The sequence below is a fragment of the Eumetopias jubatus genome, unplaced genomic scaffold, assembly GCF_037043125.1.
Source record: "Eumetopias jubatus isolate StellerSeaLion01/CBP00866 unplaced genomic scaffold, mEumJub1_p1.0 scaffold_12, whole genome shotgun sequence".
In the NCBI taxonomy this organism is placed as follows: Eukaryota; Metazoa; Chordata; class Mammalia; order Carnivora; family Otariidae; genus Eumetopias; species Eumetopias jubatus.
Genome location: NW_028274818.1, coordinates 103,197,980 through 103,225,400, shown reverse-complemented (window position 1 = coordinate 103,225,400; position 27,421 = coordinate 103,197,980). Strand labels below are relative to the sequence as shown.

The 27,421-nt window shown below is 56.1% G+C and overlaps 1 protein-coding gene across 2 annotated transcripts; it reads right to left on the bottom strand.

The window, feature by feature from the left end:
* Positions 1–1,507: 1,507 nt before the first annotated feature.
* On the bottom strand, positions 1,508–8,919 carry MYL10 (myosin light chain 10). Of its 2 annotated transcripts, none has more exons than XM_088017174.1 (6): positions 8,829–8,919; positions 8,237–8,260; positions 7,249–7,353; positions 3,821–3,899; positions 1,907–1,955; positions 1,508–1,606 (listed from the first exon to the last, which is right to left on the bottom strand). In XM_088017174.1, the coding sequence occupies exons 1-6, from the start codon at positions 8,866–8,868 to the stop codon at positions 1,508–1,510; spliced, it is 396 nt and encodes a 131-aa protein (XP_087873300.1). In that variant the 5' UTR covers positions 8,869–8,919. The 2 variants fall into 2 exon arrangements, with proteins under 2 accessions (XP_087873300.1, XP_027966121.2); XM_028110320.2 differs by having other exon boundaries at positions 8,241–8,316; positions 8,833–8,919.
* Positions 8,920–27,421: the final 18,502 nt, after the last annotated feature.

Genomic DNA, 27,421 nt, shown 5'->3' with positions numbered 1-27,421 from the left:
GCTCAGGTCATGATCCCGAGATGCTGGGATGGAGCCCCGCATCCGGGTCCCTGCCCTGCAGGGAGCCTGCCTCTCCCTCTGCCTGCCGCTCCCCCTGCTTGTGCTTTCTCTCTCTGTCAAATAAATAAATAAAAATCTCAAAAAAAAAAAAAGATTTTATTTTTAAGTAAGCTCTATCCCCAACGTGGGGCTGGAACTCACAAGCCTGAGATCAAGATCATTGTCTTGTTTCCAGTTTGGGACTCTTGTAGATCTGTGAGCTCTCACACTTGTCTTTCGAAGGACATGTGATGGACATTTCTGGCGGTCTCTGTGTAGGAGTGGGAGTGCTAGGTGAGCAAATGTATCCATTTTAACTTCAGGAGGAAGTGCTGCCCCAGTTTGCCAAAGGGGTTGATCCACTTCACGCTCCTGCGACCCAACTTCGAGAGTTCTGTTTGTTCTACATCCTCGTCAACACTTGGCGTTGTCAATCTTTTTAACTTTAGCTATTCTGGTGGGTGTGTTCTGTAAGGAGGTTTTCATTTGCATTTTCCCTACAAGCGTTGAAGTTGAGCATCTTTTCAGGTCTTTCTTAGCCATTTGGAGACTTTTTGGCATTTACTTGTGTGTGTGTGTGTGTGTGTGTGTCTGTGGTTGTTAGCTTTCCATTAAGGATGTGTAGGATTTTTAAAAAATGTTTCTCCATGAAGTCTTTCTTTTTTTTTTAAAGATTTTATTTACTTATTTTTGAGAAAGAGAGGGAGAGTGTGTGAGCACCAGCAAGGGGAGGGGCAGAGGGAGAGGCGGGCTCCTCGCTGAGCAGGGAGCCCAACATGGAACCCCATCCCAGGACCCCGGGATCATGTCTTTCGCTGAGGGGAAATGTTTACTTTTGATGAAGTCCAACTTATGCATTTTCATTTTGTGGTTGGTGCTACATGTGTCCTCTTTAAGGAATCCTCACGGGCTCCTTAAACGTTTCTTGGCTCCGCCCCCTCGTCTCTACCTTGTTGGCCTCTGCCCAGCTCCTAGGGAGCATTGCTCCGACCCCTCTCCCTGTGCCCCCACCCCACTTCTTGTCCTGCTCACTGCACCACCTTCCAGCCCAGGGACAGGGTTGGCTCATCTGGGTGTCCCCCGGACCGGCACGGGGGTTTGGCGTGCCCTAGGTGCTCAATAAAAGCTTCCTAAATGAAGGCATGTCCTGTGGCCCAGCTGGGGATCATTAAAACTGTCAATTAGTTCTAAACACCAGCTCATCAGGAACATTTGAGCAAAGCCGGGGAAGTAAAAAAGTTTTGGAAAAACCAACAACGCAGGAATGTTTCGCTTTCTCCCCAACCGGAGCATTAATCACGAAAACTCAGGCCTTGTTAGCATTCTTTATTCTCGCTTTGCCCCTGAGCCACAGGGCGAGGGGAGCCTTTCCTTTGCACACGTTGGCTGTAGGGGGCTCCCCAGGGGTCACCCCCAAAATATGGCGGGTGTTTGCTGCCTCCCAGTGTTGGGGGGGGTCCCTGGCCTCCTAGTCTTTCTCCTCTCCGTGTGTGATGACGTAGCACAGGTTCCGGTAATCCAGGTTACCACACATATCTGGCGGGAAAGCCGCAAACATCTGCTTGACCTGGGGAAGGAGCAGGGAGTCAGCCTGGACTCGGGCGGAAGGGGGACCAGAGTCGGGGGGGGTGTCACCCGAGGGCGTCAGGCAGAACGTGGCTCCCCTCTCTGCAGATGGAGGCAGGGATGGCCACGGGCCCACAGCCAGCCCCACTCAGCCTTGTCCCCCTCCAAGGAGTCAAAGGGCTCATCATGTCGGCATCTAAACAAGAGCCGTCTCTCGGGGAGGGGCTGCTGAGAAGGGCCTGGGCCGGGCAGGACCTCCCTTGGAAGATTCTAGGCAGTGCCCTGGAAAACACGTACTCACCTCCTCCTCACTGAACCGGTCGGCCTGGGTCATGAGCTTCTCTTTGATGCTGCTCGAGGGGAAGAGGAAGGGTCAAGTTCAGGGGAAGGGCCACCCCGGGCGTGCACATGCAGATCCCGGGTGGGGGGTGAGAGGGGACAGGCGGTGGGGATGCGTTGTGCCCCAGGAGGACGCCGGCCAGATGTCTGTGTGGCCTCAGACGGACCCCTCGATTTCTTCTAGACGCACCGCTGGTTCAGCCAGGGACTTGCGCTGACATGTGCATCGTGCCTTCGAGAGTACAACGGGCTTGCACTCGGCCGAGGCATGATAAAGCCTTGCCCAGGTCTCCTTTGCTCCTCGTAGCCCTGGGAAGCCAGGGCTATGAGCCCCCTTCACAGAGAAACTGCTGAGGTTCGGGAGATGTCAGGACCGGCAGTGACAGTGTGGGGCCAGAGCTGCCCGGGGGCCTGGAGGAGCGGCAGGAGGTGAAGCTCCAGAAGCCTGATGCCCCGGGAGCTTGGAGGGCTACCCCCCCCCGGCCTCTCGGGGGGCACAGCGGGCAGGGAAAGGATCAGAGGGCTGAGCCAGGCCTGAGCGCCAAGTGTCCCGTGGCGCTGGCAAAGGCCAGCCCGCTAAGGACCGACGCGCATTTTCCATTATTTATGTTACTGTGGGACAGTCACAGTTTCCGACTCTCTGAGCTGGGGACTGTTCACAGACTCCGTTTCAGCCAGAGCCTCCTCTGTGGCCTGCCTGGCAGGCAGCCACGTCTTCCAGGTCCAATAGCCCCGGGGGTGAGGTCTTCGGTTCCCAAACTGGGTCCCTGAAGTGTTCCTGGCCTGGCATTGTGGGGAGTGAGGGTGCGTGCCGGGAGAGGGGTTGGTCCAGATCACTCCTGGGGTTGCTCTCAGTGCCTCCTGGGGGTCCCCAAGATGGCTGTGGGAATCAGGGACCCTGAGGGAGGGGTGAAGGAGAGGGCCCCAGCCTGCAGAAACCCTGAACAACCCTTCACCTACCCCTGGGGAGCATGTGCCTCACAACTGTGGGGGTGGGGGGTGGTGAGAAGGTGTGAGAGACAAGATGGACCTTGTCTGGTTTCACCCCCGTTCCACCCCCCCCGCCCTCTCCTGCCCTCCCCCGCCCGTCCCCATTACGGGATGATTCTACCGGGCAGCAAATCTAGCCTCAAAGCCAAGGCCTCAAGCATCACAGTAATCAGTCAGGAAGCATGTGCCTGGGGAGGAAATTCTGCCTGCCTCAGGCCACCCACAGGCCCAGTGAGACCTCGGAGGCTCTGAAGGGACTTCCCCAGGGACAGTTCAGTGTCCTAGCTCCTGCGCAGGCCGCCCCACCCACCACCCTCGGTTCTGCTCAGTGCTCTCACTGGGCTGAGGCACAGCAGACATCGGGGCCCCCACCTCCACAATGCCAGCCCAGTGGCCCCCAGGGCAGACCCGGAGTCCAGGGCTTGTTGCATGAGCTGCCCCACACAGGCCCTCTCTGTGCTCAGCCTCTCCCACCCAGCTTCCCCACGCCCTCCAGCCGCCCCCTTACCAGCCCCGCAAACGCCAAGCCCTATCCCTTCACAGCTATGTTCTGGCATCTAGAATGTTCCCTGCCCCAGCCTAGGCAACCCTTTGTTGCCCTTCAAGGCCCACCTCTACCACTGGGAAACCCACCCCTGGTGACCCTACACTCCCTATACACTTCCACACAGAAATGGGGACACTGGGTCCCAGAGAGGGGAAGGGGGGGGACACTGAGCGATGGCTGAGCTGGGCAGGGCAGTGCCCGCCTGGCTCCTGGCCAGACACTGACCGAGCTGGGTGGGGGAGGAGACTGGGCCGCAACCCACCCTGACCTCACCCCAGCTCACTGATCACCTGAGACTTTGGGGAGAGAAAAACCAAATGAAGGGCAGAGGGGACTTACAAATCAGCCTTGACGAAACCTTTCCCTGCGGTGTCAAACACCTTGAAGGCGTGGAGAATGGTCTCCTCCGGGTCCGTACCTAGAAAACAGCACATACAGGCAGGGAGAGAATGAGAGTGAAGAGCATAGGCCAGGGCTGGGGGCTGGGCTTCCTCCCCAACTTCTACTCCACAGTGGGAGCAAGAGAAGGGAGATTTCTGAGAAACAAGGAATAGGAGTAACGACCAAGAGCACTGTGTGTAGTTGTGAGCAGCCTGCTCAGCTGTACATGGAGACCCCAACTGAGCACTTACTATATGCTTAACCCTCCTGATGACTGGCCTGATTTTATAGGCAAAGAAACTGAAGCTCAGATCAGTGAGGTGGGGTTGGGGTGGGGGCACTTCTGGGGCTCCCTCGTGACCCGAGATGTGCATGAGAGCTGGCAGGTCCACAAAGACAGTGCTGTACTTGGGGGCTGAAGGCTGGGCTTGGGCAGGGGCACTGGAGGGTCTGCAACATGGTCCAGGCCAGAGATGGGGCGGGTGGAGGGCCGTGGGCTAGAGGAAGGGCAGAGCAGTTCTGGTTTGTCACCGACTCCCACACCCCGGTGTGGGCTTGGGGGAAAGATGTCATTAGAAGGAATGTCTATCACCACAACGGGATGGAAGAGCTAGCCCCTGGTTGTATGGATGGGGAAACTGAGGCCCAGAGAGAAGCAGGGTCTGGCCCAAGGCCTCACAGCTATGAATGACAGCAGGCGACCTGGTGACCCTTCCCTGATGCTCTCTCCCCTCTGTCACACTGCCACCCCGCTCACTGCAGACCAGGCATGTCCCCTTCCTTCCTCAAGGCTCAGCTCTGTTACCAGTGACATGGAGGGAAAGGTGTGTTTGCTGCCCACCTCCCAGGATCAGCTTGCAAAAGGGGTCATTAATGGTAAAGATCGGGTCAAACATTGATGGGTCACGGTCGCAAACCCCTCTGAGTGCTCTGTGCCATGATGGCTCCCAGGAACCCCCCCCACCCCCACCAGAACACCCGGTGCAGTAGGTATCGATGTCCCCAGTTTGTCAAAGAAGGAACCGAGACAGAGGACCTTGCCTGAGGTCCCCACGAAGAACGGGAGGAAGGGTCTGAAGCCGACTCTTTGGACTCCAGAGCTCCCTGCTGCTCTGTGCTCCTGCCTGCCAGACTGGGGCCTCCTCCCGACAGGATGCCATCTGAGTCACTCGGCGTCTCTGAGGCCGAGCGAGGGGCCGAGCCTGGCGCAAGTCTGGCCCCGCTGGCCTGGGAGTTCGGGGAGGGCACAGCCGTGGGCTTCCTCCGCCGAGGGCAGCAGGGAGCCCGTGTGCCCAGGCCAAGAGGCTCAGCCCAGGGTCCCTCTGGGGCAGAGCCCCAGGAACTCACCGCCTGGCCTGGGAAGCAGAGAGGGGGTGCCCCAGGGATTATGGTGGGGGGGCTGGTGGGAGGTCTTGGCCTCCCAGGGCATGTGAAGAGTGCTCGCTGCTGGGGTGGGCTGGCTCCAACCCACCTTCCTGGGGACCAGCAGCCCCGGGCTCAGGCCCAGGGCCCCCACAGTGACCACAGTCCAATCCTCCCCTCTCTCCCCCCAGAGAGGGCCTCTGCTCTGCGGACCGCAAACCACCCAAATGAATGGGCCACAGAGTGGCCATTGGGAATCACGTGACCAAGTGTCCTCATCCCAGTTAGAGGGATGACGGGGCCTGCTCCAGGCCCCCAGCTCCTGTCCCCACTGCTGGCCGAGTGTGCAGGCTCAGCCAAGTTCACGTGACAAGCTCAGACGGAGCCCCCATCCTGGGACCCCTGCAAAACTGAGAAAAAAACTGCAGTCTCTTGGCCCCTGTGGGGGCCTGCCTGGCCCTGGGTCATGGCTCTTAGCTCAGCCGTGCACCCACGCGAACTTCAGGCCTCCCACGTAGAGTCACCAGCTAGAGTCCCTCAAGTCTTTCCCAGGAGTATACCTCTGCCCCAGCCCCACCCCCGGCTTCTGAGCTCTTCAAGGAGGAGGCCACGGTCCTGGGAATAAGCCCTAACGAGCTTCCCAGAGCTCCAGGCTCCCCTCCGGCTCCATGTCTGGCCCTCAGTCTCCCCGGGAGGGCAGGTCTATTGTTGGCCTTTAGCTCCAGGATCAGCCAGGACAGGGTGTGTGGAGGTTATTATACTTCCCAGCTGGCCTCAACCCACGAGACTGTTAGGATTTCTTGCCAAACATAATCAGTGATGTGGCCAGGGTCACCCCCGGAGTGGGTTGAGGTGGCCCCAAAACATATGCCCATGTTCTCATCTCTGGAACCTGGAAATGTCACCTCACTTGGAAAAGGGGCCTTTGCAGATGTAAGGAAATGGTGCTGAGATGGGCAGACCATCCTGGGCTATGCCGATGGGCCCTAAATCCAGTGACAAGTGTCCCTCTAAGAGTGAGGGACAGGGAGATGGGCAGACAGAAGAGGAGGGGACAGTAGGACCACAGAGACAGGGAATGGAGCAAGGCAGCCACCGGAGGCCAGAGAAGGCACAAAAAAAAAATGGGGCTCTCCCCTCAAGCCCCTGATAGAGCCTCTTGCCGGATTTCGGACTTCCAGACACTGGATCTGAGAGAACACATTGAGGCTTTTTTGAGCTGTCAAGTTTGTGGTTCTTTGTTAGAGCAGCCTCAGGACACCAACACAACCCCCATTTTACAGACATTACGAAAATGGAGGTGCAAAGTAGACAAGCGTGGCCCAAGGTCACCCCGCGGGGATCAGTGCGAGGGCATCCAGCAGGTGCAGGCCGAGGGTGGGTGGGGAGGAGTCTCACCTCCCAGGGCAGCCTCAGCCCAGGCTGGCCCCCTCCCTCTGCCCAGGGAAGCCTCGAGCCCAGGAAAACGCTACAAAGGGGCAGAGGGTAGCTCCCCGGGGCCCAGAGAGAAAGGGACAGAGTTGCCTGGACCACTGCCCTGACCCCACGCCCCCAGCCCAATGCTGCATCTCGGGAGGCACCATGGTTAGAGCCCAGAGTCGTGGTTAGGGTTCTATCCCCGCCACTTGGATGCGCGGGTGCCTGGCACAAGTATGGTGACACCTCTGAGCCCCTCGAGCTGTTCCCTGGAAGCTGTTTGAGTGGCCCTCCCGGAGCTGGGGTCAGTCGTAGTAACTTCCAGAATCCCATTCCCAGCGACCCTCCTCCTGTTGGCTGTGAGGCAGGGCAGGTAAGGCGAGCCCAGGGGTAGGGAAGTGGGGCTGGGGCCCCTGGTGGGCAGAGGGCTCTCACACGAATTGTCCCCTCCCGCCCCCAGGAGGCCCTTCTCCTACCCTGGTGTAGAAGTGGAAACTGGGGTGGGTCCCGGGGGGCTGGCAGCTGGGGCCGCACCATGCTCCCAGCTGTCTGCATGCAGAGCCGGGCTGCCCAGCCCCTCCCCAAGGGCCACCTGGGGCCTCACTCACCCTTCAGCTTCTCCCCAAACATGGTCAGGAAGACGGTGAAGTTGATGGGCCCGGGGGCCTCCTTCACCATGGCCTCCAGCTCCTCGTTCTTCACATTGATGCGGCCTGGGGGAGGGGGAGGGACACCCAGGAGCGCAATGAGGGACAGAGGGGACCCTGCCTGCAGGCAGCCCAGGAAAGCAGAGCTCAGGACCAGGGAGCTTCCTGCAGGGTCTCCCAGCTCTACCCTCCCACCGCCCCCCCCCCAGCCCTCAGGCCCTGCCCACCTGCTGGGGAACCTTCAGAGGGGGACACATTCAGCCACAGCAAGGCTGCCCCCGCCCCCTGCTACCACCCTGGCCTCCCTGGACAGGAGAGCAAGTTGGTGATTATCTCCATCTCACAGATGAAGAAACTGAGGCCCAAAGAAGCTGAAGTGGAGGTGCATAGGGACCAGAAGACCTGGAGCTCAGAGCTCACGTGCCCCAGGAGGAGGTCATCCGGGGGTGGGTGGACTCTGGGGTTCCCCGTGGTCCCAGCGGACAATCACATCTCCGAGAGCTCAAAGCTTAGTTTAGACATGACTTGGTTATGCCCCCTTCCCCTGACCTGAACCCCCCTCCCCATTCATGCCTTAAGTCCTCTCCTTGGGCCCTTAGAGAGGGCAAAAGCCTCCCCTGGCAGCTGAAACCCGGTAGCCTTGAGCCCTGCAGACGTGTCCGGCCTCCTCCGCCGGCATCTGCCACTGCTCTCTTGGCCCCCTACCCCACCCCGGCCTCCTAAGCCAGGCCTTTGCATGGGCCATTTGTGCACCTGCTGCCCTCCCTGTGTCCTCGGCCCAAATCATACCTTCCAGGCACAGGCCACCCCTCCCCTGTGCCCCCACGGCCCCCAAGCCCCTCACACCCACTACAACTGCTGCCCTGGCCTGTCCCCAGGCACCCACTCTTTCCAGAAGGCCTGGGCTCAGTTCTGCCCCAAGCCCTGAGCCCCCGCAGCTGCCGGTAACCCACCCAAGGCAGCAAAGGTATCCCTCAGGTCCTCCTTGTCGATGAAGCCATCCCGGTTCTGGTCCATGATGGTGAAGGCCTGGTGGAGACGTGGGTACTGAGCAGCCTCCTACCCACTCGCCCAAGCCCAGGCCCCTCCCCAGAACCCTGCTCCTCCAAGGGACTGTTGTCCTGCACACTGCTGCCTGGGTAACCTCTGGCCAGCCGGTGTCCTGGCTCAGCAGCACCAGCACGAGAGTGTTGGCTGACCCACTCAGCTCCCACTGCACGCCAACACGCAGCTGGGATGCCACGCCCACCCCTCGCTTCATGCTGCAGCAACCCCATTTTACAGAGAGGGAAACTGAGGCTCAGAGAGCAGAAGGACTCGCCCGAGGTCACGCAGCAAGCAAAGGCTCGGGTAGAGAGGGGCGGGGGTTGCCCAAAGACCGCAAGTCACGTCTCCGGGCTCAGAGGCACACCATGGCGACCTCTAAGGATAGTGACATCATCATCACCCCCAGGGACTGAGGGCCACCCGGGGCCTTGCCAGACCCCTGAGTGTTTCCATGCATTGCATTACTCCTCCCGGTGGCCCCAGAGGGCACTGACCAACCTCTTTAAACTCCTGGATCTGGGACTGATCAAACATGGAGAAGACATTGGAGCCGGCTCCACCTTCGGCTCTCTTGCGGGCTCTTCTGGGTGCCTGGGAGGTGCCAGGTGGGGTACTGCAGAAGGCCTTCCGCCGGAGGTCAGCCATGCACCCCGCCCGCCCCCCACACCTCCCCTCCCAGCATGTCATGGTCCCGAACAACACGGCCACCCTGGGCCACAGGGTGCAGCAGACAGACGGGGCTCCTAAGGAAGCCTTGTGGATAAGGGGGGGGGGGCATTTGTCCAGCCTGAGGCCAGAAACCTGGGGGCCCCCACCCCACAGGCTGGTCAGCGGCTTCCTGACCTGGTGGGGGGAGCCCAGGCGGTATAGCAGAGAGGACACAGTCCACCCCTATCTCCCTGCGGCCGTCCCACCTCGGGCTCCCCTGCGCCCACCCAGGGCCCGGTTCCATCGGGAAACGTCTGCCCAGAGCTCAGAAACCATCTCCACAGCAGGTAGAGCAGGCGACCCCCCACACGGAGAGTCTCTGGCCAGCCTTCCTGCCTCCACATGCTTCTCTCAGGATATCAGGGGCCTGAGAGCCCACCATTGAGCATTCCCTGAAAGCTCTGGGTCCCCAAGACCCCCCCAGGGGGCCTCGCCCTCCGCGGCTATCACCAAGGACTTTCAGACTTGGCTCGTGAGGGGGGAAAGCGCAGCCCGGACTTCACAGGGCTGGAGGGGCAAGTGGGGTGTCCCCCCCAGCCCAGCGCCCCTGCCTCCATGTCAGTGGTGCCAAGCCACTGCCCACCCCACCCCAGAGCACGGGCTTCCCCTGCCTCCCCCGCCCCCGGCCCCTGTGTGGTCTCCTCTCCCCGAGCTCACGCCTGTCCCCCCAGCCCGCGCTCACCCCCACTTCCCCTCCGGCTCCCAGGCTCAGGAGCAGCAGTAACGGCTGACTTATAATTAGCTTTTACTGGGTGCTTTGTCTCCACTAATCCTTTGAAACAGGGCTCACAGGGCAGCCAGGACGTTATGTGCTGTAAAACCTCTGTAATATTTATAAATCCCTTCAGACATCATAAAGAAAGGAACCTCCCTGCGGGGCTCATCTCACATAATTACATACACATTTCCCTCTGATTAATAAAAAACAATCACTTCCGTCTGTGGGATATTCTGCCCTCTCTCTCCTCAGACCTGCCCTTGGCCTGGGTGCCCCCAGCCCTGTCTCAGCCAGCCTTCCGTGTCCCTGTCGTGGACCGTCGCCCCACGGTGTGCCAGGCCCTCCTCCAGAGCCCCCAAGGGAGGACGGGATTGTTCTCTCGGATGCCCCGGGGGCACCCTGAGCCCCAGGGCCCTGAGCGGCCCCCTGCTCTCCCAGCCCAGCCATCTTGGAAATCGCCTTTTACAATGTGCCCCTAAAGAAACGAACATCTTCCTAAGGGAACACCTCAGGGCAGAAGGGGGTCACCCAGACCTGAGCAGCCCTGCGGTGTTGAGAACATCACTTGCCTGCTCTGAGCCTCAGTTTCCCCATTTATAAAACCAAGATGATGCCTACCTCAGAGCATCGGGACATTGATTAGGTGCCTGCTGCTGACTTCCAGCCAGGCCCTGTGCCCCGTCCTGGGGACCCAGCGCTGAATCAGACCCCGCCTTGTCCCCAAGGATCCCCCGGTCCAGCTGGGAGACAGATGATCAGTGGGGAGGGACGGACAGACACTGAGAACACAGAGAAGCCCTTATGCCATTGGGGCATTCATGGCAGACCTCCCCGGGGGCGGTGGCCTCTGAGCTGAGGCTTGACAGCCAGGTGAGAGTTCTCAGGCCAGGAGGGAGAGTGAAGGTGTGAGACAGGGACATGAAAGAGCCATGCCACTGAGAGCCTACGGGGACACCCAAGGGGCCAGAGACAGGGGGAGGGCAGCAGGGCAGGCCTCACACCAGTCCGCAGAGGACCCAGGCTATCCTGGAATATCAACCCTGGTTCCCCAGGGAACCATGTCCTCTTAATGGGAGCAGAGTCCTCCTGCTTCTGCCATGAAACTTCCAAGCCTCGCCCACCCTGTCTCCTTCCACCCTCCTCTTCCTCACTCCGACCTCCCCCGCCATTGCGCCTCAGCAGCCCCCAATGGGTCCAGGAAGCAGAGATGCAAATTGGGACCTACATGGATAGACTGGCTGCCCATTAAGGACAGTCCAGGGTGGGTCAGGTGCAGGGATAACATCAAGGGTGAAGAAAAAGGTCTGGACTAGGGACAACATCAGGTCAAGGTCAAGGATGTCAGCAAGAAAAAAAAAAAAAAAAGGATGTCAGCAAGAGGAGCAAGGTCAAGGTCAGGGTGAGTTCAGGCATGAGGTGAAGGTCAGGATCACACATGAAGTCAAGGTCACAGGATGAGGTCAGGGTCAGGAGGCGGGGCAGCCCCAGCCTACCATGGTCTGGAGAGCTCCCTCTCGTCGCAGCAGGGCCGGAGCTTCTCAGGGATGGCTCTTTAAATAGTGCTCTGGGTCCGGACGACAGTTTGGAGGATGACAAAGGAAAGGATGGAGGCCTCTGTGCCAGGCACCTGTTTGGGGCCCTTCCAAGTGGGTGGGGTCCAGACACTGTCCAAACCACAGGATCTCCGCCTGTCCTGGGCCAACCGGATCTCTGCACCCAAGGGACAAAGGCCCAGGAAGGGGCCCTTGGCCGAGAACACATAGTATATTGAGGCCTGGAACCAGCTGGGAGGACTTGGCCTTGGGCCATTTGAGGTCAGGAGTTTCCAAGGCAGGGCCACCCACACCAGCTGGGAAAATTCAAGGCTGCAACAAGGCCCGACCCCTTGAGCTCTGTGACTCCGAGTGGGTCACCATCCTCGGGTGAAAAGTGGCGAGCACGTGTCACCCCCAGTCAGCTTGGGGAGAGGGTTTCTGCCTTGTAGTTGGTTACCAGGGCTACCATGACCCCCTCCAGCCCTTGGGCCACTGAAAATGTCTGGGGAGCTGAAAAAGCAAAGAGTCAGACAAAAGAAAAGTGGACGTGACCCCAACGAGGGAGAATTGGGAAATCAGATCCCCATTCCTCGCTGGCCGCACATATCCCCGGCCGGGGCCCATCCCTACCAGGCCTGACCCAGCCCAAGAATTCTCCAGGAGATGTGCCAAGCCAAGTCTGCACCTGCCCCTGGCAGGCCCCCATGTGTCCAGTGCAGCCCAGCAGCCCCTGGCCGTCCAGCCAAGTTGGCTCCCATGTGGGACCCGCCATGTCTGATCGGCCGCCAGGGCCGGCAATGCAGGGCTCAGGCAGTGAGCCCACCCGTCTCCAGGTACTGCACAGCTTAACTGTCCCCGGAGCTGGTCTCCAGGCCACCAGGCCCCACGACGGCTGATCCCTGCCTTGGAGGAGGGAATGTGATGATGACAGTAAGAGGAGTAGCTAACATTTATAAAACACAGAAGGTCAGGCCATGTTCTACAACACGTGACCTCAGAGCGAATCCTTACTCCACTTTCCAGGTGACAGAACTGAGGCTCACACAGGTGAAGTCACTCATCCAAGGCTGATAAGCCAGGGTGCCAGGATGAGTCTCTTTCTAGTGGTTCCAGAAGGGAGCTTCTGGAAGATTCTGCCCAACCCAGTGCTCACCTTCCTGACCTCTCTGGGACCTATGATGGAATCTTCCACCCTGAGCTGGGGTCAGGACTGCCGTGCCGTCCCCTGACAGGGACCAATCACAAGCTCCACAGGCTCCGCAGGGACCAACACATGCTCCATGTTCCCCCACCCCGACCACATGAGGAGGGCTTGCAGGTCTCAGTCCTGCCTTGACTGCTGTGGGAGATGGGCCGTGTGAGTGTGGCAGGTGCCTGCCCCTCTCTGGGTCCACGTGGTGGGACAGGTGGCCACCGTCCACACCGGCTACGGGGAGCCGCCTCTCCTTGCCTAGTCCACGAGCCTGGGCCTGGGGCCCCCTGGCTCTGGGCTTGCTGAACGGGGAGAGGTTGGCCATCTGGGGCTTTAACACCTGTTTCTTGCTGGCCGGAGGCCTCCTCGCACGAGGGCTCGATGCCACTAAACTCCTGCCTCTGGGGATCACCCAGGCCTCTCACCCTCGGAGGGGCTCTGGGGGGCTCAGGACAGTCCCGGGTGAGCGGAGAGCCCCCCAGCCTGCCGGGAGGAGGGAAATGCAAGAGGGAATGCCAGTGAGAGGCGGGTAAGTCACAACAGGGCTTCCAGGGGCTCAGCCCACTCGTCCTGCTGCTTTCCTTCCCTGGCCTCCCTCCTCCATGCTACAAAAGCAGGCAGAGCCGCTCAGAAAGCCGGTAGGGACTGTGAGAACTCACGGGAGAGATGGTTGGAGAACATCTGTCCCTGGGGCGAGCAGGGGTGTGGCGGGGGGTGGGCCTGCAGCGGCCGCGAGCAGGGGAAGCGCCATGAGAACGAGCTGGCCTCTGGAGTCGAGGGCCCGGGTTTGGAAGGCAGGTCCCCCCACGCTGACAAAACTCACGGCCCGTCAGCCGGGTGCGGCCGGGGCGAGTCTGTTGTTTGGCCCCGCAGACCACGGGGTGGTGGCCGGTTCCGGGGGTCAGAGAGACCCCAGAGGGGTCTGTGCTTTCAGCCGGCGGCCTCCCGGGAGTACGTAGCTTCCAAACTGGAATTCCAGGCCAGTCCGGGGAACTCAGAGGAGTACTAAGCCCCTTGTGAAGAGCACCCCACTTTCTAGAGGGCAACGTGAGCTCCCAGGGGTCACCAAACCTGGAAGGGAGCTTGAAAGACATCAACTGCCTTTGGCCTTGGCCCTCCCCCTGCAGGTTGACAGGTGTCACTCCCACCACAAGAGGGCAAGGTGGGCCAGGTGACCCCGCCTGCTACTCCTCACCCCTAACTCTCCCTTCCAACTCTTCACGGTCAGCCGGCCACCACCTCGACCTTCACCACTTTCCCAATGATTTGCAAAATCTTCTTTCTCCAAATCTTTGACCCTGGAGCATATTCCCCCACCCCAACCATGCCTCCATCCTCCCACTTCCTATCACCTCTCACCTCCTCCCAGAAGCCCTCCCTGCTTTCCCTCCCCTCCCTTCTCCCACTGGAATCACTGCTTCTCTCTGACCGCCACTCTGTAGATCAGCGACTACCTGCCTTTCCCTTGGCCTCGGGGCCTTATCATCATTGCTCCTTGGCCTCCAGCCACCTGGCCACTAGGAGCACAGAGGGGCCTCAGTAAATCAGGCTCCCAGGGGTTGTTCACACATAACCTTCCATGTGGGGAATCATTGTCATAGACTTTCTGGCTAGAGGGATCTCAGAGACCCAGTGGAATCTATTGGCCCCCTAAATCCAGCCCACGTAGCCCTGCTAGATGCTGAGCGTCCTTTGCAGTCTCTCTCAAGTGGCTCTTGCTTGCACACCGGCTGTGATGGGGAGCTCACCACTTCCACAAGCAAAGGCAACTCAAAATTGGCAAATGCTCATTGATTATCTACTGTGGCCCCACCCTGGTGTTCTGGGGGACTAAAAACTCATCCTCAACAAATCCCTGGGTTTGAATCATTTTAGTAACACAGTCAGACAACGCTGAGTTTATTCATTCATTCATCACATATTTATGGAGTATTTATGAGTGCTGAGCACTGAGGGGAAAAAAACAGGTATGGTTTCAAGAGTGAGGGGACGGAGCCCCATCGCTCATTCAGAGGAGGCACTAGGGGCTCGGGTCCATCAAACGAGGACTTGAGAATGAGGACAAAATGGGAGTTGTCATTGCTCTGCGAGAAGAGCAGGCGGATGTATGGAACATCCCAGAGCGCCCGCAGAGCTGCCCAGATATGAAGGCATATGATGTGAGGGGCCAGGCAGGAGAGGGGAGCAGAGGGACCAGGGTGGCTCAGAGGTGGCGGCCGAACCATCCAGAGGTGACCCAAGCAGGACCAGGCAAAGAGGTCCCAGACCTGGCTTGGAGGCTCCCTCTTCTGGTTTAGGGTGACTCCTGGCCCACTGGGCAGAGGGATCCTGCCCTTTGCCCCCCTTCAACCATCAGACCCGCAGCTCTTTTTACAGCAGGATGCTGTAGCCACAGGCCCCTTGAACCGGATGCATCATTCGTGCTTCTGCGGAGCAAGCGTGTTTGCCAGCCCGCCCGCCCGGCTACAGCTATAAAACAGGCAGGAGGCATTCCGGGAGACATTCTTCTTCACTTTAAAGGTTTCCCGGTCTTTCCTAAGTGGCTCCAAATTAGAGGAAGGCTCCAGACAGGGGCGGGACTGGGGAGGAAGGGACACCAGGGAGTTTGGGAAAAGACAGACCTCCCCCTAATTGTCTTCAAGATCTCAGCCATCCCATCTGGTAATTAGGGAGTTGACAGTGCAAAAGGCAATTTCCTTTGGGGTAAGAGGGAGAAAACAGCTAATTGGCTCAAAGTCTGGTTTCTGGTTTCTGCCTGCACTATTAACTACAGGCTGCTCTGGCCTGACCCGGACTCTGGCCCTGGTCACTCGGAAGTAGGGAAGGGGAAACCCGTGGAACCATGCTGCCTTGGGCAGGCCAGAAAGGGCATGCAGTGGCCCCTTCTGGATTCTGAGTGGGGAGGATCATCCTCCAGGAACAGGCACTTCCCTGGTATTGGGGCCCTGCCTCCTAGAGCTTATTTGGAGAGCCTCTGGGGTGGTGTGGGGTGGGGGGAACTGCCCCTCTGCTCACTCTCTAATTTCATTACTGAGGATGTGATGGGGGGTGAGGGATGGTGAGAAGCGAGTATCAGAACCCAGACCTCCTGACCCCCAGCTTGCAGGAGATCCTTCCCATATGCCCACATCTCCTTTCTCAGACCCAAGTGGCTGCAGAGGTGGACAGGGTTGGCCTGGTGACCAGTTACAACCGAGAGAGTTCAGGGGTCCAGCCACGGAAGCATGGGCCTCTCAGTGCAGCATTACACACCCAGAGAATGACGGTGACATGTCTTCCCAGCCAAGGTAGCCACAAGGCCAGTTGGACCGAGCACCAGCTCGGGCTGAGTTGTTGCAGGGACTCAACAGCACAGGAGCAACCTAGGGACTGTAGTTCATAGTCAGCTCAACTGAGACATGTGGTTATAAAAGTGAACCTATCCTTGGGCTGCATTAATAGAGGTCTAAGTCGTCAATCCAGGGAGGTGACCGTGCCACCTTCCCCTGACCTACACAAACAACAGAAGACCTGAGCTTGTTCCTAGTACTGTGCTTTAGGGAGGGTGCTTTTTGGAGGATAGCAGCATGTAGTCACATGAATCTCGGCTGAGGGCCTAGGGGCTCTCAGCTGGAGAGAAGCAGCTTTAGTGGGGAGCCTCACTGTGGCAGCTTTTTCAGTTTACCAGCCAGGACCAGCACTCAGCTCTACAGCTTCCATCTTCCCTCCTCCTAGTGTCTGTAGCCAGGCTCACCACCCCTCTCCAACCTTGGCCCACTGGGAAGAACTTTCCCTCTTAAGTGACCCCACTTAAACCCCATCGTTTGGGCTATTAGCTATTGCTATGTAAAGAATCACCCTGAATTACAGTGGTGCGGTCACAGGTTCTGTGGGTCAGAAATTCAAGAAAGGCATAGCGAGGATCACTTATGTCTGCTTCATAACATCTGAGGCCACAGCTGGGAAGACGTCAAGGCTGGGGATGGCTGGCGGCTGGTTCCAGAACCATCCAAGGCTTGACGGCTCACATGTTTGGCAAATAAAGTGGAAGCCCGGGGCTTCCTGCAAGCTAAGCTCAGAAGTCACAGAGTGACACTTCTAGGCCACTCTCTTGGTCAAAGGAGAGTCACCAAAGCCTGCCCAGCGGCAAGGAGAGACCTTATAGACCCTACCTCTCGATGGAATGCGCCGAAGAATTTGCAGGCCCATCTACAACTGCCACTCCCAGCCAGCCCGGGGCTCAGGGGAACTCAGAATGTGGCCCAAGGTCACCGACCTGGTAGGTAGAGGAGCCGGAATTCAGAGCCAGTCTGGAGGGACTCTGTCCCTCAGAAAGTATGTGAGCCCAGGAAGGCTTTCCAGAAAGTTCACCTGGGGCCAGACAGTGTGGCAGGCGGTCACTCTCTCTCCACAGCCGGAAGGCCTGAGTTTAGAAAGGGTCCAGAGCAGAGATGAGAAGCCAGGCCCCCTTGTTCACAAAGAGGCGGGCAGCCCTTATCCCATTGGACAGATTGGGAAACTGAGGCCTGGAGCAGGAAAGGGCTGGGTCAGGGTGCCACTGGGAGGCTTATACCCCATCCCCCAGGGGCTTCCTAGGAGCAGAGCAGGGGGAGGTGAATGGGCCCTCCCCTGAGACGTGGGGCATCCCGGCACCAAATGGTGGCTCAGGCAGTGCTGGGGCTTGGGGCCCTCCCAGGGCCCCGGAGGCTGCCAAACAGGCCCAATTTGCTGTACTAATATGTGCTTTCTGCTGCTTGGAGCTTCCTCACACCCTCTCCTGTGAGCCGAGCCAGCGGCAACAGAACAAACTATAATTATGTCAAGCCACACCCTGCTGCCCTAGCTTAGCAATTAGCCAGGTTGCCCAGCATCCAGAAGCTTCCACCCCAGCCTGGCTTGGGGTGGAGTTAATCAGAAGCTGGGCGGTGGGTGGGCTGCTTTTTAAAGCCCCCACACATACCCTCCCCCAGAAATGAACCTGCAAATGGGGCTTCCTTCCCCAGGCAGCCACCTATGGCTCCAGCCAGACCTCAGTCACCCTCTGAGGGAGCTCACCAAGCCAGGAACCCCCACCCCCCGCCACACACACACATATGCTGGGACCCAAAACGGTGGAGGGGACAGTGGAGAGCAGAGCCTCCCTGGAAGACATCCCTCCCTGGTGCCCAGGCTCCTGGGCTGATCTGTAGGGACACTGGCAGAACAGCCACAGTCTGAGCATGACTTTGAAATCAGATAGACCTGGGGGCCAGTCCTGCCAGGCGCACCTGCTCTGTGACCTCACACATCACTCAAATTCCCCAAGGTCACCGTGTCTTCCCCCAGAACACAGAACGAGTGGCGTTCCCTTTGCAAGTTTTGTCACGAGGCTTAAGAGCATTGTGCCTGGAACGTGACTGGTGCTTAACCTCCGTGGCTACGAACGAACGCTGTCTGGTCATTGGCAGAGGACGTGGCTGTCAGTGACAAGGTCCCGAACTCCCCCCAATTTCAACTGCGCGGCCCAACTCTCCTCGGCCCCAGTGTATATGCGGATCATTATGTCACGGAGCCTCCAGAAGGTGAATTCCTGAGGAACGCTGGGTCTCCCTCACCCCGAAGTGGGGCTGCCTGGCTCCCCTCAATGGGTCCCCCAGTTCCGCAAGGAGCCAGGTTCTTTATGCCTTATTCTCTGCCTCTCTCCCTGCCACTTTCAAGGGATGTGGGGTGTCCCGCTTGTGCAGAACTCTGGCTTCTGGAAGGAATGGCAGGAGGGGATGCTGAGGGTCTCATCAGAACTTTGTTTCAGCCGGGTTTCAGCCCTTCATCTCTCTCCTGTGTTTGCCTGAGGCCTGGGTTGCCCTCTTGGCCTCTGTCTGATTCCAGGCCTCAATCTGACCAACCCTTTTTGATCTAGAATCCCAGGTGTCCAGTGATTCTGAATATTGCCTCTGCTGCAGGAGACCAAGGCTCCTTGCACATGGCCCACAGTGACCCCCATGTTTCAGTCTTCAATCCCACACCTCCAGAGCCAGTCACTGAGGCAGGCGGATACTCACCTGTGACTGCATCCACCTAGAACCTACACTACAATAGAAATGGCAACCTCTGCCGCTGAGCAGTGCACAACCCAAATGGCCGTACGTGGCAAGCCTTCTCCAAGGTGCATATTCTCATCTCCTTCTCTCAACCAAACATGATACATGTCCTGAGGGCGCAGGTCCAGCCACCCAACTGACCTCTCCTGTGGGACTGCTATCCCAGCAGGATGATGCTCTCTGTGAAGTAGAGGAAAGACTCCCTCTCTACTTCCTTCTGGGTTGGTGCTATCCTAGAGTTCTGAATACAGTTCTGGCCTACTTTGTGGGAGAAACAGATACACTGAAGGAGAGTTTGCTGGAACTCAGGAGATATTGTCCGGGTCCGGCTGGGGCTGAGTCAGCAGATGGCCCAGCAGAATTTCTCAGACCTCAGGTTTACAGAACTGGATTCATCATGATTGTTGCTCATGGGACACCCTCATCATTGGCTCATGCTTGGCCTTTTCGTTTTCTTCATTTAACTGAACGATTGATTGATTGATTGATTGATATAATGAACACCCATGAACCCACCATCTGACCCAGTAACTAGAACATCACCAAAACTTCTATCCTATTCATCTGTCAGAAGCCATCCTGAAGTTTGTGCTTATCACTCTCTTGCTTATTTTTATTTTATTACAAATTCATGTATGCTTACATAATACATTGTTTAGCTTTGTTTATTTTTCTTCTTTCTTTCTTTATTTTTTTAAGTAAGCTCCACACCCAACGTGGGGCTTGGACTCACAACCCTGGGACCAAGAGTCACATGCTCTACCAACTGAGCCACCCAGGTACCCCCTGCTTTGCTTATTTTTAAACTTTAACATACAAGTACAGCAAAAGTCTTCTGGGACTTGCTTTTTCACTCAACATTATATTACTAAGTATGGGAAATTGAATGACTGGCTCCAATATTTCTCTGCTCACAGGCCAGCACCGTGGGTAGACTATTTCCTTGCCCCAAGACTTTGGGCTTGGCCACGTCATGCTGTAAGGTTTAAAAATTCAAGTCCTGCCTTTTCATCTTTGAGCAGAGCGCTGCTCATCAAGCCACAGACTTTTGGCCGAGGCAGGGCTGCCAGCCAAGCTCGGTCTAGATCAGCCGAGATCAACCAAACCCCAGCCAAGCTGTAGATACATGAGAATGAAGGACTGTCACTGGAGACTTGGGGTGATTTGTTATGCAGCATTATCATGTCCATAGCTAATCATTACACCAAAACTCATCTGTGTTGTCATATGAAGCTGTATGTAGCTTATTCTCATAAACCTTGGTCATGACCATAGCACCATGGTCACCCCTTTGCTGTCATGAACAATGCTGCCTTGGACATTCTTACAAAGGTCTCTTGGTGCACGTGAGCAAGAGTTTCTCTTGGGAATATAGTGAGAAGTAGAAATGCACATATTCAACGTCACAAGGTAATGTCAAATGGTTTTTCAAAATGGCTGTATTGCTTTTCAGTCTCACTAGCTGGGTATGAGACTCTGGTGTATGAGCCCCATCCTCTCCAACGCCTAATGCCAGACTCATTAATTCTTGCCCATTCAAGGGGTCTACTTGGTATCTAATGGCATATGGGTGGAATTGTGTTTCCCTGAATAGATATGTTGGGATCCTCCACCGAGCTCCCCTCCCCGGACCTCAGATTGTGGTCTTATGAGCCCACACCGTGACCTTGGACTTTTGGCTTCCGGGGGCTGAGAGATAATGACATTGCATTGTCGAAGTCCCACAGTTTATGGCACTTTGTTACAGTAGCTCCTGGAAGCTAATACACCCAGAGATCTTAATTCACACCTATCTGATTACTTCGTGGGGTTGGACCTGTCCTCTTGTGTTTATTGGTCGTTTTTTTAAATTCTTGTATGAAATGCCTATTCTGGTCTGTTGGCTATTTTTCCACTGGGTTTGCTTCATACCGACTTACGGGAATTCCTTATTTATTCTCGATATCAGCCTTTGTTGGCATTTTCTCCATTTACAGCTTGTGTTTTTATTTTCTTTAGAATGTCTTTTTTATGGGGGTGCCCAGGTGGCTCAGTCGGTTGAGAATCTGGCTTTTGATTTCGGCTCAGGTCATGATCTCAAGGTCATGGGGTGGAGCCCCGCATCAGGCTCTGCACTGTGTCGAGTCTGCTTGTCCCTCTCCCTCTGCTCCTCCCTCCACCCCCTCTCTCAAATAAATAAATAAAATAAAATCTAAAAAAATAAATAGAGTCGCCTGGGTGGCGCAGTCGTTAAGCGTCTGCCTTCAGCTCAGGTCACGGTCCCAGGGTCCTGGGATCGAGCCCCGCATCGGGCTCCCTGCTCCACGGGAAGCCTGCTTCTCCCTCTCCCACTCCCCCTGCTTGTGTTCCTTCTCTCACTGTGTCTGTCTGTCGAATAAATAAATAAAATCTTAAAAAAAAATAGAATGTCTTCTTATGAATAAAAGTTCTCCATTTTAATGTAACTGAATTTCTCCATCTTTTCTCTGAGGACTGGTGTGCCTTCTTTATTAACAGCAACTAACACCAGCAACGGTTGGTACTACATTTTCTCTAACGGGGATAAGTTACATTATGTCAAATTCACATGCTAACATACTGCATTGCAGTTATAATCATATTTCAGGTGAATATTATGATATCAAAAGACAATCACATTATAATAAGTAAAAATAGCAAGTGACAAAATATCACACAGGAATTCTATTTTGGTGTGTGGCCGGAGGCACTGAAACCTGCCCGCCTTTCAATAGGCCCAGACTCGGAATAAAAAGCAAATGATTCGAGTTGGGTCCATCCCTGCAGGGAAGAGAAGAGAGCCCTTTACTGCTGGGGCAGGTTTATTGTGATCAAGCCGGGCTCCCGCCGGCAGATCCACCCTTCCAAAGGGAGCAAGGCCAAAGCTGCACCTGCCAAGGGTATAGTATATTCACCTTGATTTGAAATTGGCCTGTGTTCTTCTGAGAGAGAAATCATGAAAACAGTGCACGCTTTGGCGAGATGTGCATCGCTCTTGTCCTTCTGAGGACGATCGCGTAGCTCCCTCCAGCCGGGCCCACGCGCCCACCTTCATCCCAAACAAGGCACCAGAATGGGGTGGGGGGTGGGGGGGCAGATGGGGAGGGTCAGAAGTGCTCTATCAGGGAAGTTTAGGAGCAACATTCTGTTGGAAGGAAGGACTTGAATTGAAGTTAAAATTCATAGAGGGGCGCCTGGCTGGCTTGGTCAGTAGAGCATATGGGACTCTTGATCTCAGGGTCCTGAGTTCAAGCCCCACATTGAGCTTGGAGCCTACTTTAAAAAAAAGTTAAATTCATATGACAAAATGCCCTGATTACCTACACTGTCTATTTCAGGGGCGGGGGAAGAGCCGAGGGCGGGGCCAGGGGTGGGGCGGGGGGCTCTTGTGGAGACTGGTAGGAGACCTAAAATGCCCTAAAGTCACCACTTGTGCCTTGTCTGGTCTAGAGCCAGAGGGTGAGAATTTCTTTCTCCGGAGGGGAGGGGAGGAGTATCCAGGACAGGAAGGCAAGGCCCGGGATGCAGCAGACAGAGGGATCACGTGGAGAGTGGGGAAGAGGGAGAGGGTGGGAAGAGGGCCCTTCCCCTAAGGAGGATGCCTCCCTACAGATGATGAACTGCACAGAGTTTCATGTGTTCCAAGTTTTCTTCCTCCACACTGTCCTGCCATCCAGAATCCCAACCTCGGGGGAAAGGGGGGAGGGTCCCTCTGGCCTGGATGTCCCACCTCACCATCCACCTGCCCAGGGGACCGTGATAGTTAATTTTATGTGTCATCTGAACTAGGCCATGGTGCCCAGGTACTTGTGAAATATTATTCTGGATGTTTCTGTGAATGCGTATTTTAGATGGGATCAGATTGGTGGACTTTGGGTAAAGCAGATGCCCTCCATAATGTGGGTGGGCCTCATCCAATCAGTTGAAGGCCTTAATAGAACAAAAACTTACCTCCCCTCAGCAAGAAAGAATTCTGCCATCAGATTGCCTTTGGAATCGGACTGTAACTTTCCCCTGGGTCTCTAGCTGCCGGCCTACGCTGCAGATTTTGGGACTTAATGGCATCCACAATTACATGGGCCCGTTCCTTAAAATAAATCTCAGTCTCTCTGTCTCTGTGTCTCTGTCTCTCTCTCTCTGTCTCTGGAGGAGGAATAGCTGCAGGAATCAGGTGAGCCTGGGCTGGTTTGGGGCAGAGGGAGAAGTTCGGTTTTACTCCACCTAGGGAGGGATACAAGGTAGAGAGCTCCCCCATTGCTTCCAGAAGCAGCCAGGGGAGGAAATGTCAAACCTGGTATATAAGAAGTGCTCAGTTAATATTGTCAGATGAATGGTGAGTGAATAAAGGTTGTGGAGGGGTCTCCAGCCCTGCGGGATCAGAGCGGGGGGAGGGTGTATACAAGACTGAACTCTCACAGACAAAGACAGACAAGGGCTTTCCCTCTCTCCCTGCTCCACCTCAGACCCTGGGCACATCGGGGTTTGCAGGGAAGCCTCCCAAGGTCATGATCCTGCTCCTACCCAACCCTGGGGCACAGAGATGCAACGCCTTACGTTGACCTCAGGGTACTCACCCTGTGGGGAGCCTGCAAGGCGCCCCGAAGTACCAGGGACACTGTTTGAAGTCCTGGCACCTTCTAAGGATTGAGTTTAACAAGCTGGGTGCTACGGGCACCTGGATGAAAGACGCTATATAAAAACAGGAGATAATTACCAATTAAAGCCGTTTTCTTAGAAACAGGAAGGTCCCATTTGCCAAGAGTAAACAGTGGGGGCAGGCCCTGCCCGGGCGGAGGACTCGACGGCTGGGAGAGTCATTCTGGGTGGGCTCAGAAGCCAGTGTGAGTCAGAGCCCGGGGTCAAGTGGGGCCAGAGCTCCTTCCCCCTGAACCCTGCAGGTAAGAAGTCAGCAGAGATGCAGGAGCAGGGCCCCCCCAGGACCGCCACCCTGCTGCCCTCTACCCTGCCTGGCAAGAGTGAAGGAAGGACTGCACCAAGCCCAAATGGAGGGGCCGCTCCCTCTCATTCAGGGGCACCCCGACATCCTCTGCAGGATGTGACAGACGGGGGAAGCTGGTCCTGTGCCTCCTGTTTCTTCATGTCACAAATATCTATTGAGCCCCTCCCGTGTGACACTGGGTGCTCGGGTTATAGCAGTAGACAAGAGACGTGCGTGCCTGCCATCCCAGGGCTAACCGTCCAGCAGCCAAGCCTCACTGGTGCTTACGATGGACCAGGCACTGTGTCCAGGGTTTTAGCTGGGCTGGCCCAACTAACCTTCACCCCAACCCTAGAAAGTTACGGCCCCATTTACAAAGGAGGCTAAGTGACTTCCCCAGATCACCCAGCTAGTAAACCAGATGCCCCGGGCTGGGAGCTCATAACCACTGTAGGGCAGTGCCTGCCCCGAGTTCCTGCCCTGCCTGCAGCTGGAGGCTCTCTAGCCTTCAAGGGGCCCACGTCCTGCAGATTCCCAGCCTCCAGGTGGACCCGGACCACTCCCCAGCCCACACCTCTCTCCCGGAAGCCCCTCAAAGCCAGAATGAGAAGTCAGGCTCTTCCTCCGCAAGCCCAGGCTCGCCATATCCCCATTACTGAGAACCATCCTTTCAACCTTCCAACCCAGCGAGCTGGGACCAGCTCCGGCCCCTCCTACCCCCTGGTCTCTGCCTTCCGTTCACACACAGAGGGTGCGGGCTGCATGTCTCTCTCTTTTTTTCCTTCAAATTCTTACTTCAATTCCAGTTAGTTAGCATACAGTGCAATATTAGTTTCAGGAGTGGAATTCCGTAATTCATCACTTACATACAACACCCAGTGCTCCTCACAACAAGTGCCCTCCTTGATCCCCATCCCCCACCCACTTCCCTCCATCAACCCTCAGTTTATTCTCTATCATTAAGAGTCTCTCGGGGTGCCTGGGTGGCTCAGTCATTGGGCGTGATCCCAGGGTCCTGGGATGGAGCCCCGCATCAGGCTCCCTGCTCCGCGGGAAGCCTGCTTCTCCCTCTCCCACTCCCCCTGCTTGTGTTCCCTCTCTCGCTGTGTCTCTCTCTGTCAAATAAGTAAATAAAATCTTAAAAAAAAAAGAGTCTCTTATGGTTTCCCCTTCTCTTGTTTCCCCCTTCCCATATGTTCATCTGTTTTGTTTCTTAAATTTCACATATGAGTGCAATCATATGGTATTTGTCTTTCTCTGACTTATTTTCCTTAGCATAATACACCTAGCTCCAACCATGTTGCAAATAGCAAGATTTCATTCTTTTTGATGGCTGAGTAATATTCCATTATATATATATATGTATATATATATGCACACACACACACCACCTCTTTAGAGGCTTCACATCTCGGAAGAGCCAGTTGGAACCTAGAGCCAGGACCTGAGACCCAGAGCAGATCCAAGAAGAGACTCGGCTCTGTTTACCACCTGCCATAGTGATCCGGTGACCTGGTTACCACTAGCTGCTGGTTAATTCCTGCTTCCCTGCCCAGTGGGAAAGTTCTCTGTAAACTATAAAGTCCCTAACAATGGACGTGGGTATTAAAACACTCAAGTCAAGGAGCACCTGGGTGGCTCAGTTGGTGAAGCATCTGCCTTTGGCTCAGGTCATGATCCCAGGGTTCTGGGATTGAGCTCCGCAATAGGCTCCCTGCTCAGCTGGAAGTCTGCTTCTCCCTCTCCTTCTGCCCCTCCCTCCTGCTCATGCTCTCTCTCTCTCTCTCAAATAAATAAATGAAATCCTAAAAAGAAAAACCCACACACTCAAGTCAAATGTATAGGCATAGTACAGTTTCCCAAAATCACATGGCACATGGAGATGGTTGTAGTCAACATTTCACAAAGGAAGCGACCTACTGTGTCTGGCAACTGTTATGTGCAACCTGCCATGCTGAGTGGATCTCAGCTCTTAGCTATGACTGCCCCCACCTTACAGGTGAGGAACTTGACCCTCAAGCAATAGGAGTGCTGCAGTGGTGAGGGACAGCAACATCAGAGATCAGCTCTTTCTTCGATGCCTCCTGAATTAGCTTTCTCTTGCTGCATAAAACATAACCATAGATTTAGTGACTTAACTAACACACACGTTTCCACAGGACGGGAGTCTGGACAGCTGAGTTACCTGCTCAGCGACTCCTAGTCAGGCTATCGGCCGCGCTGTGCTCTCATCTGAAGGTTTGATCGGGGAAGAGTCTGCTCCCAAGTGTATTCAGGTGGCTGCAGAATTCATCCCATTTCTATGACTGTGTGACTGAGGGCTTTGTGTGGCTGACTGCCGGCTGTTGCCTCAGGGCCTAGAGACCCCTGCAGTCCCTCGCCCTGTGGCCTCCCCCAACACAGCCATTTACTGCATCAAACCAGCAATGAGAGTCTCTCCCCAGCCTGCTAAGATGGAGTCATATATAACATAACAATCATGGGAGTGACACTCCATCCCTTTGGCCATATTTTCTTGGTTAGAAGCAAGTCACAGGTCCCCCCACACTCAAAGGGTACGGATTATACAAAAGCACAAACAACAGGAGGCAGAAGTCATTGGATGTCACCTTAGGGTCTATGGCTGATATGCCCCAGGAGGGGTGGAGGGCACACCCAAGCCCAGTGGGATCGTCCCAGGCCAGGCTTCCAGAAGCAGACACCGAGACCAAGTTTGTGATGCAAGAGGCTTATTAAGGATCATGTCTATGAAGGGAGGGGGGCAAAGCAGGATTGGGCAGGTCTGACAAATCCTCGGCCATTCCGACAGGATGTGCTGTAGCAAGGAGGGCCAACTGAAGTCTCCCACGTGGGGCTGAGGTGGCCAGACCCTAGTCCCTTGCCTTGCTTGGTCTCCAGATGTGGATTGCCCCAGGAGACGATGAGCTTAGGAGGGCAGACCCTGATGGCAGCACATTCTCCCTCATGCAGGATTGGGAGGCACCCCCCCAGCTGGGCCCCAGGAACCTTCCAGAGAGACTATCCACTAAAGGCAGAACTGCTTTTGCTTTTGGAGCTCATCTGTTTCTAAGAAATGCTGCTCTTCTTGGAAGAGCACTAGGTAATGTCCAGTTTCTCGGCCCCCACCCCAATACACACATCTCCCCCCAGCAACTTCCCCCAAGTGAGACTACATTCAGAGCTGGAGATTTTAAAGAGGCAGGAAAGGTTAAATGGGGTCATAAAGGTGGGGCCTGGATCTGGTTGGACTGGCATCCTTAAGAGAGGAACAGGCTCCAGGAGCGAGTCCACAGAGGAAAGGCCATGTCAGGACACAGGGAGAAGGCAGCTATCTGCAAGCCAAGGGCAGGCCTCAGGAGATGCCAACCCTGCCCACACCTTGCCTTGGACTTCCAGCCTCCAAAACTGTGAGCAATAATGTCCTGTTGTCTAAGCCCCCCACTCAGGGGGTCTTTGTTATGGCGGCCCTGAGCAGACCAACAGAGGACTCAAGGGAGGCAAAATGTCTGGTGAGGAGCAGGCCCTCAGCCCCATCCCTGGGAGCCTGAGTGGGAAGTGGCCAATAGCTCTGGTGAATGGCTGGTGCTGAGAGGCCCCGGGTGCGGAGTAAGGAGTGGGGAGGGGAGAGGGGGTCTGAGGCCAGGTCGCCCCTGGTTGTGACAGGGCTGAAAGCACCCCTCCTCTCTTTCTCTTCCTCAGGTCTCAGTTTCCCGGCCACAGGACCAGGGGAAGGGACCAGAAGTTCACAGAGGCCCTTTGAGCTCTCACTTGTGGTGGCAGAACGCAACCTGAAGCTTGGCCCGTGGCTCAGAGAAAGCTCCTGAGATAAGAGTCCAAGAAAGGAAGAGCATGTTATCAGGCCTTTGATGCATACCCAGGCAGGAAGTGGCCGGGGGAGAGGGTGTGCACTGGGGTGGGGGCCGGGAACCTGGGCATTTCCAA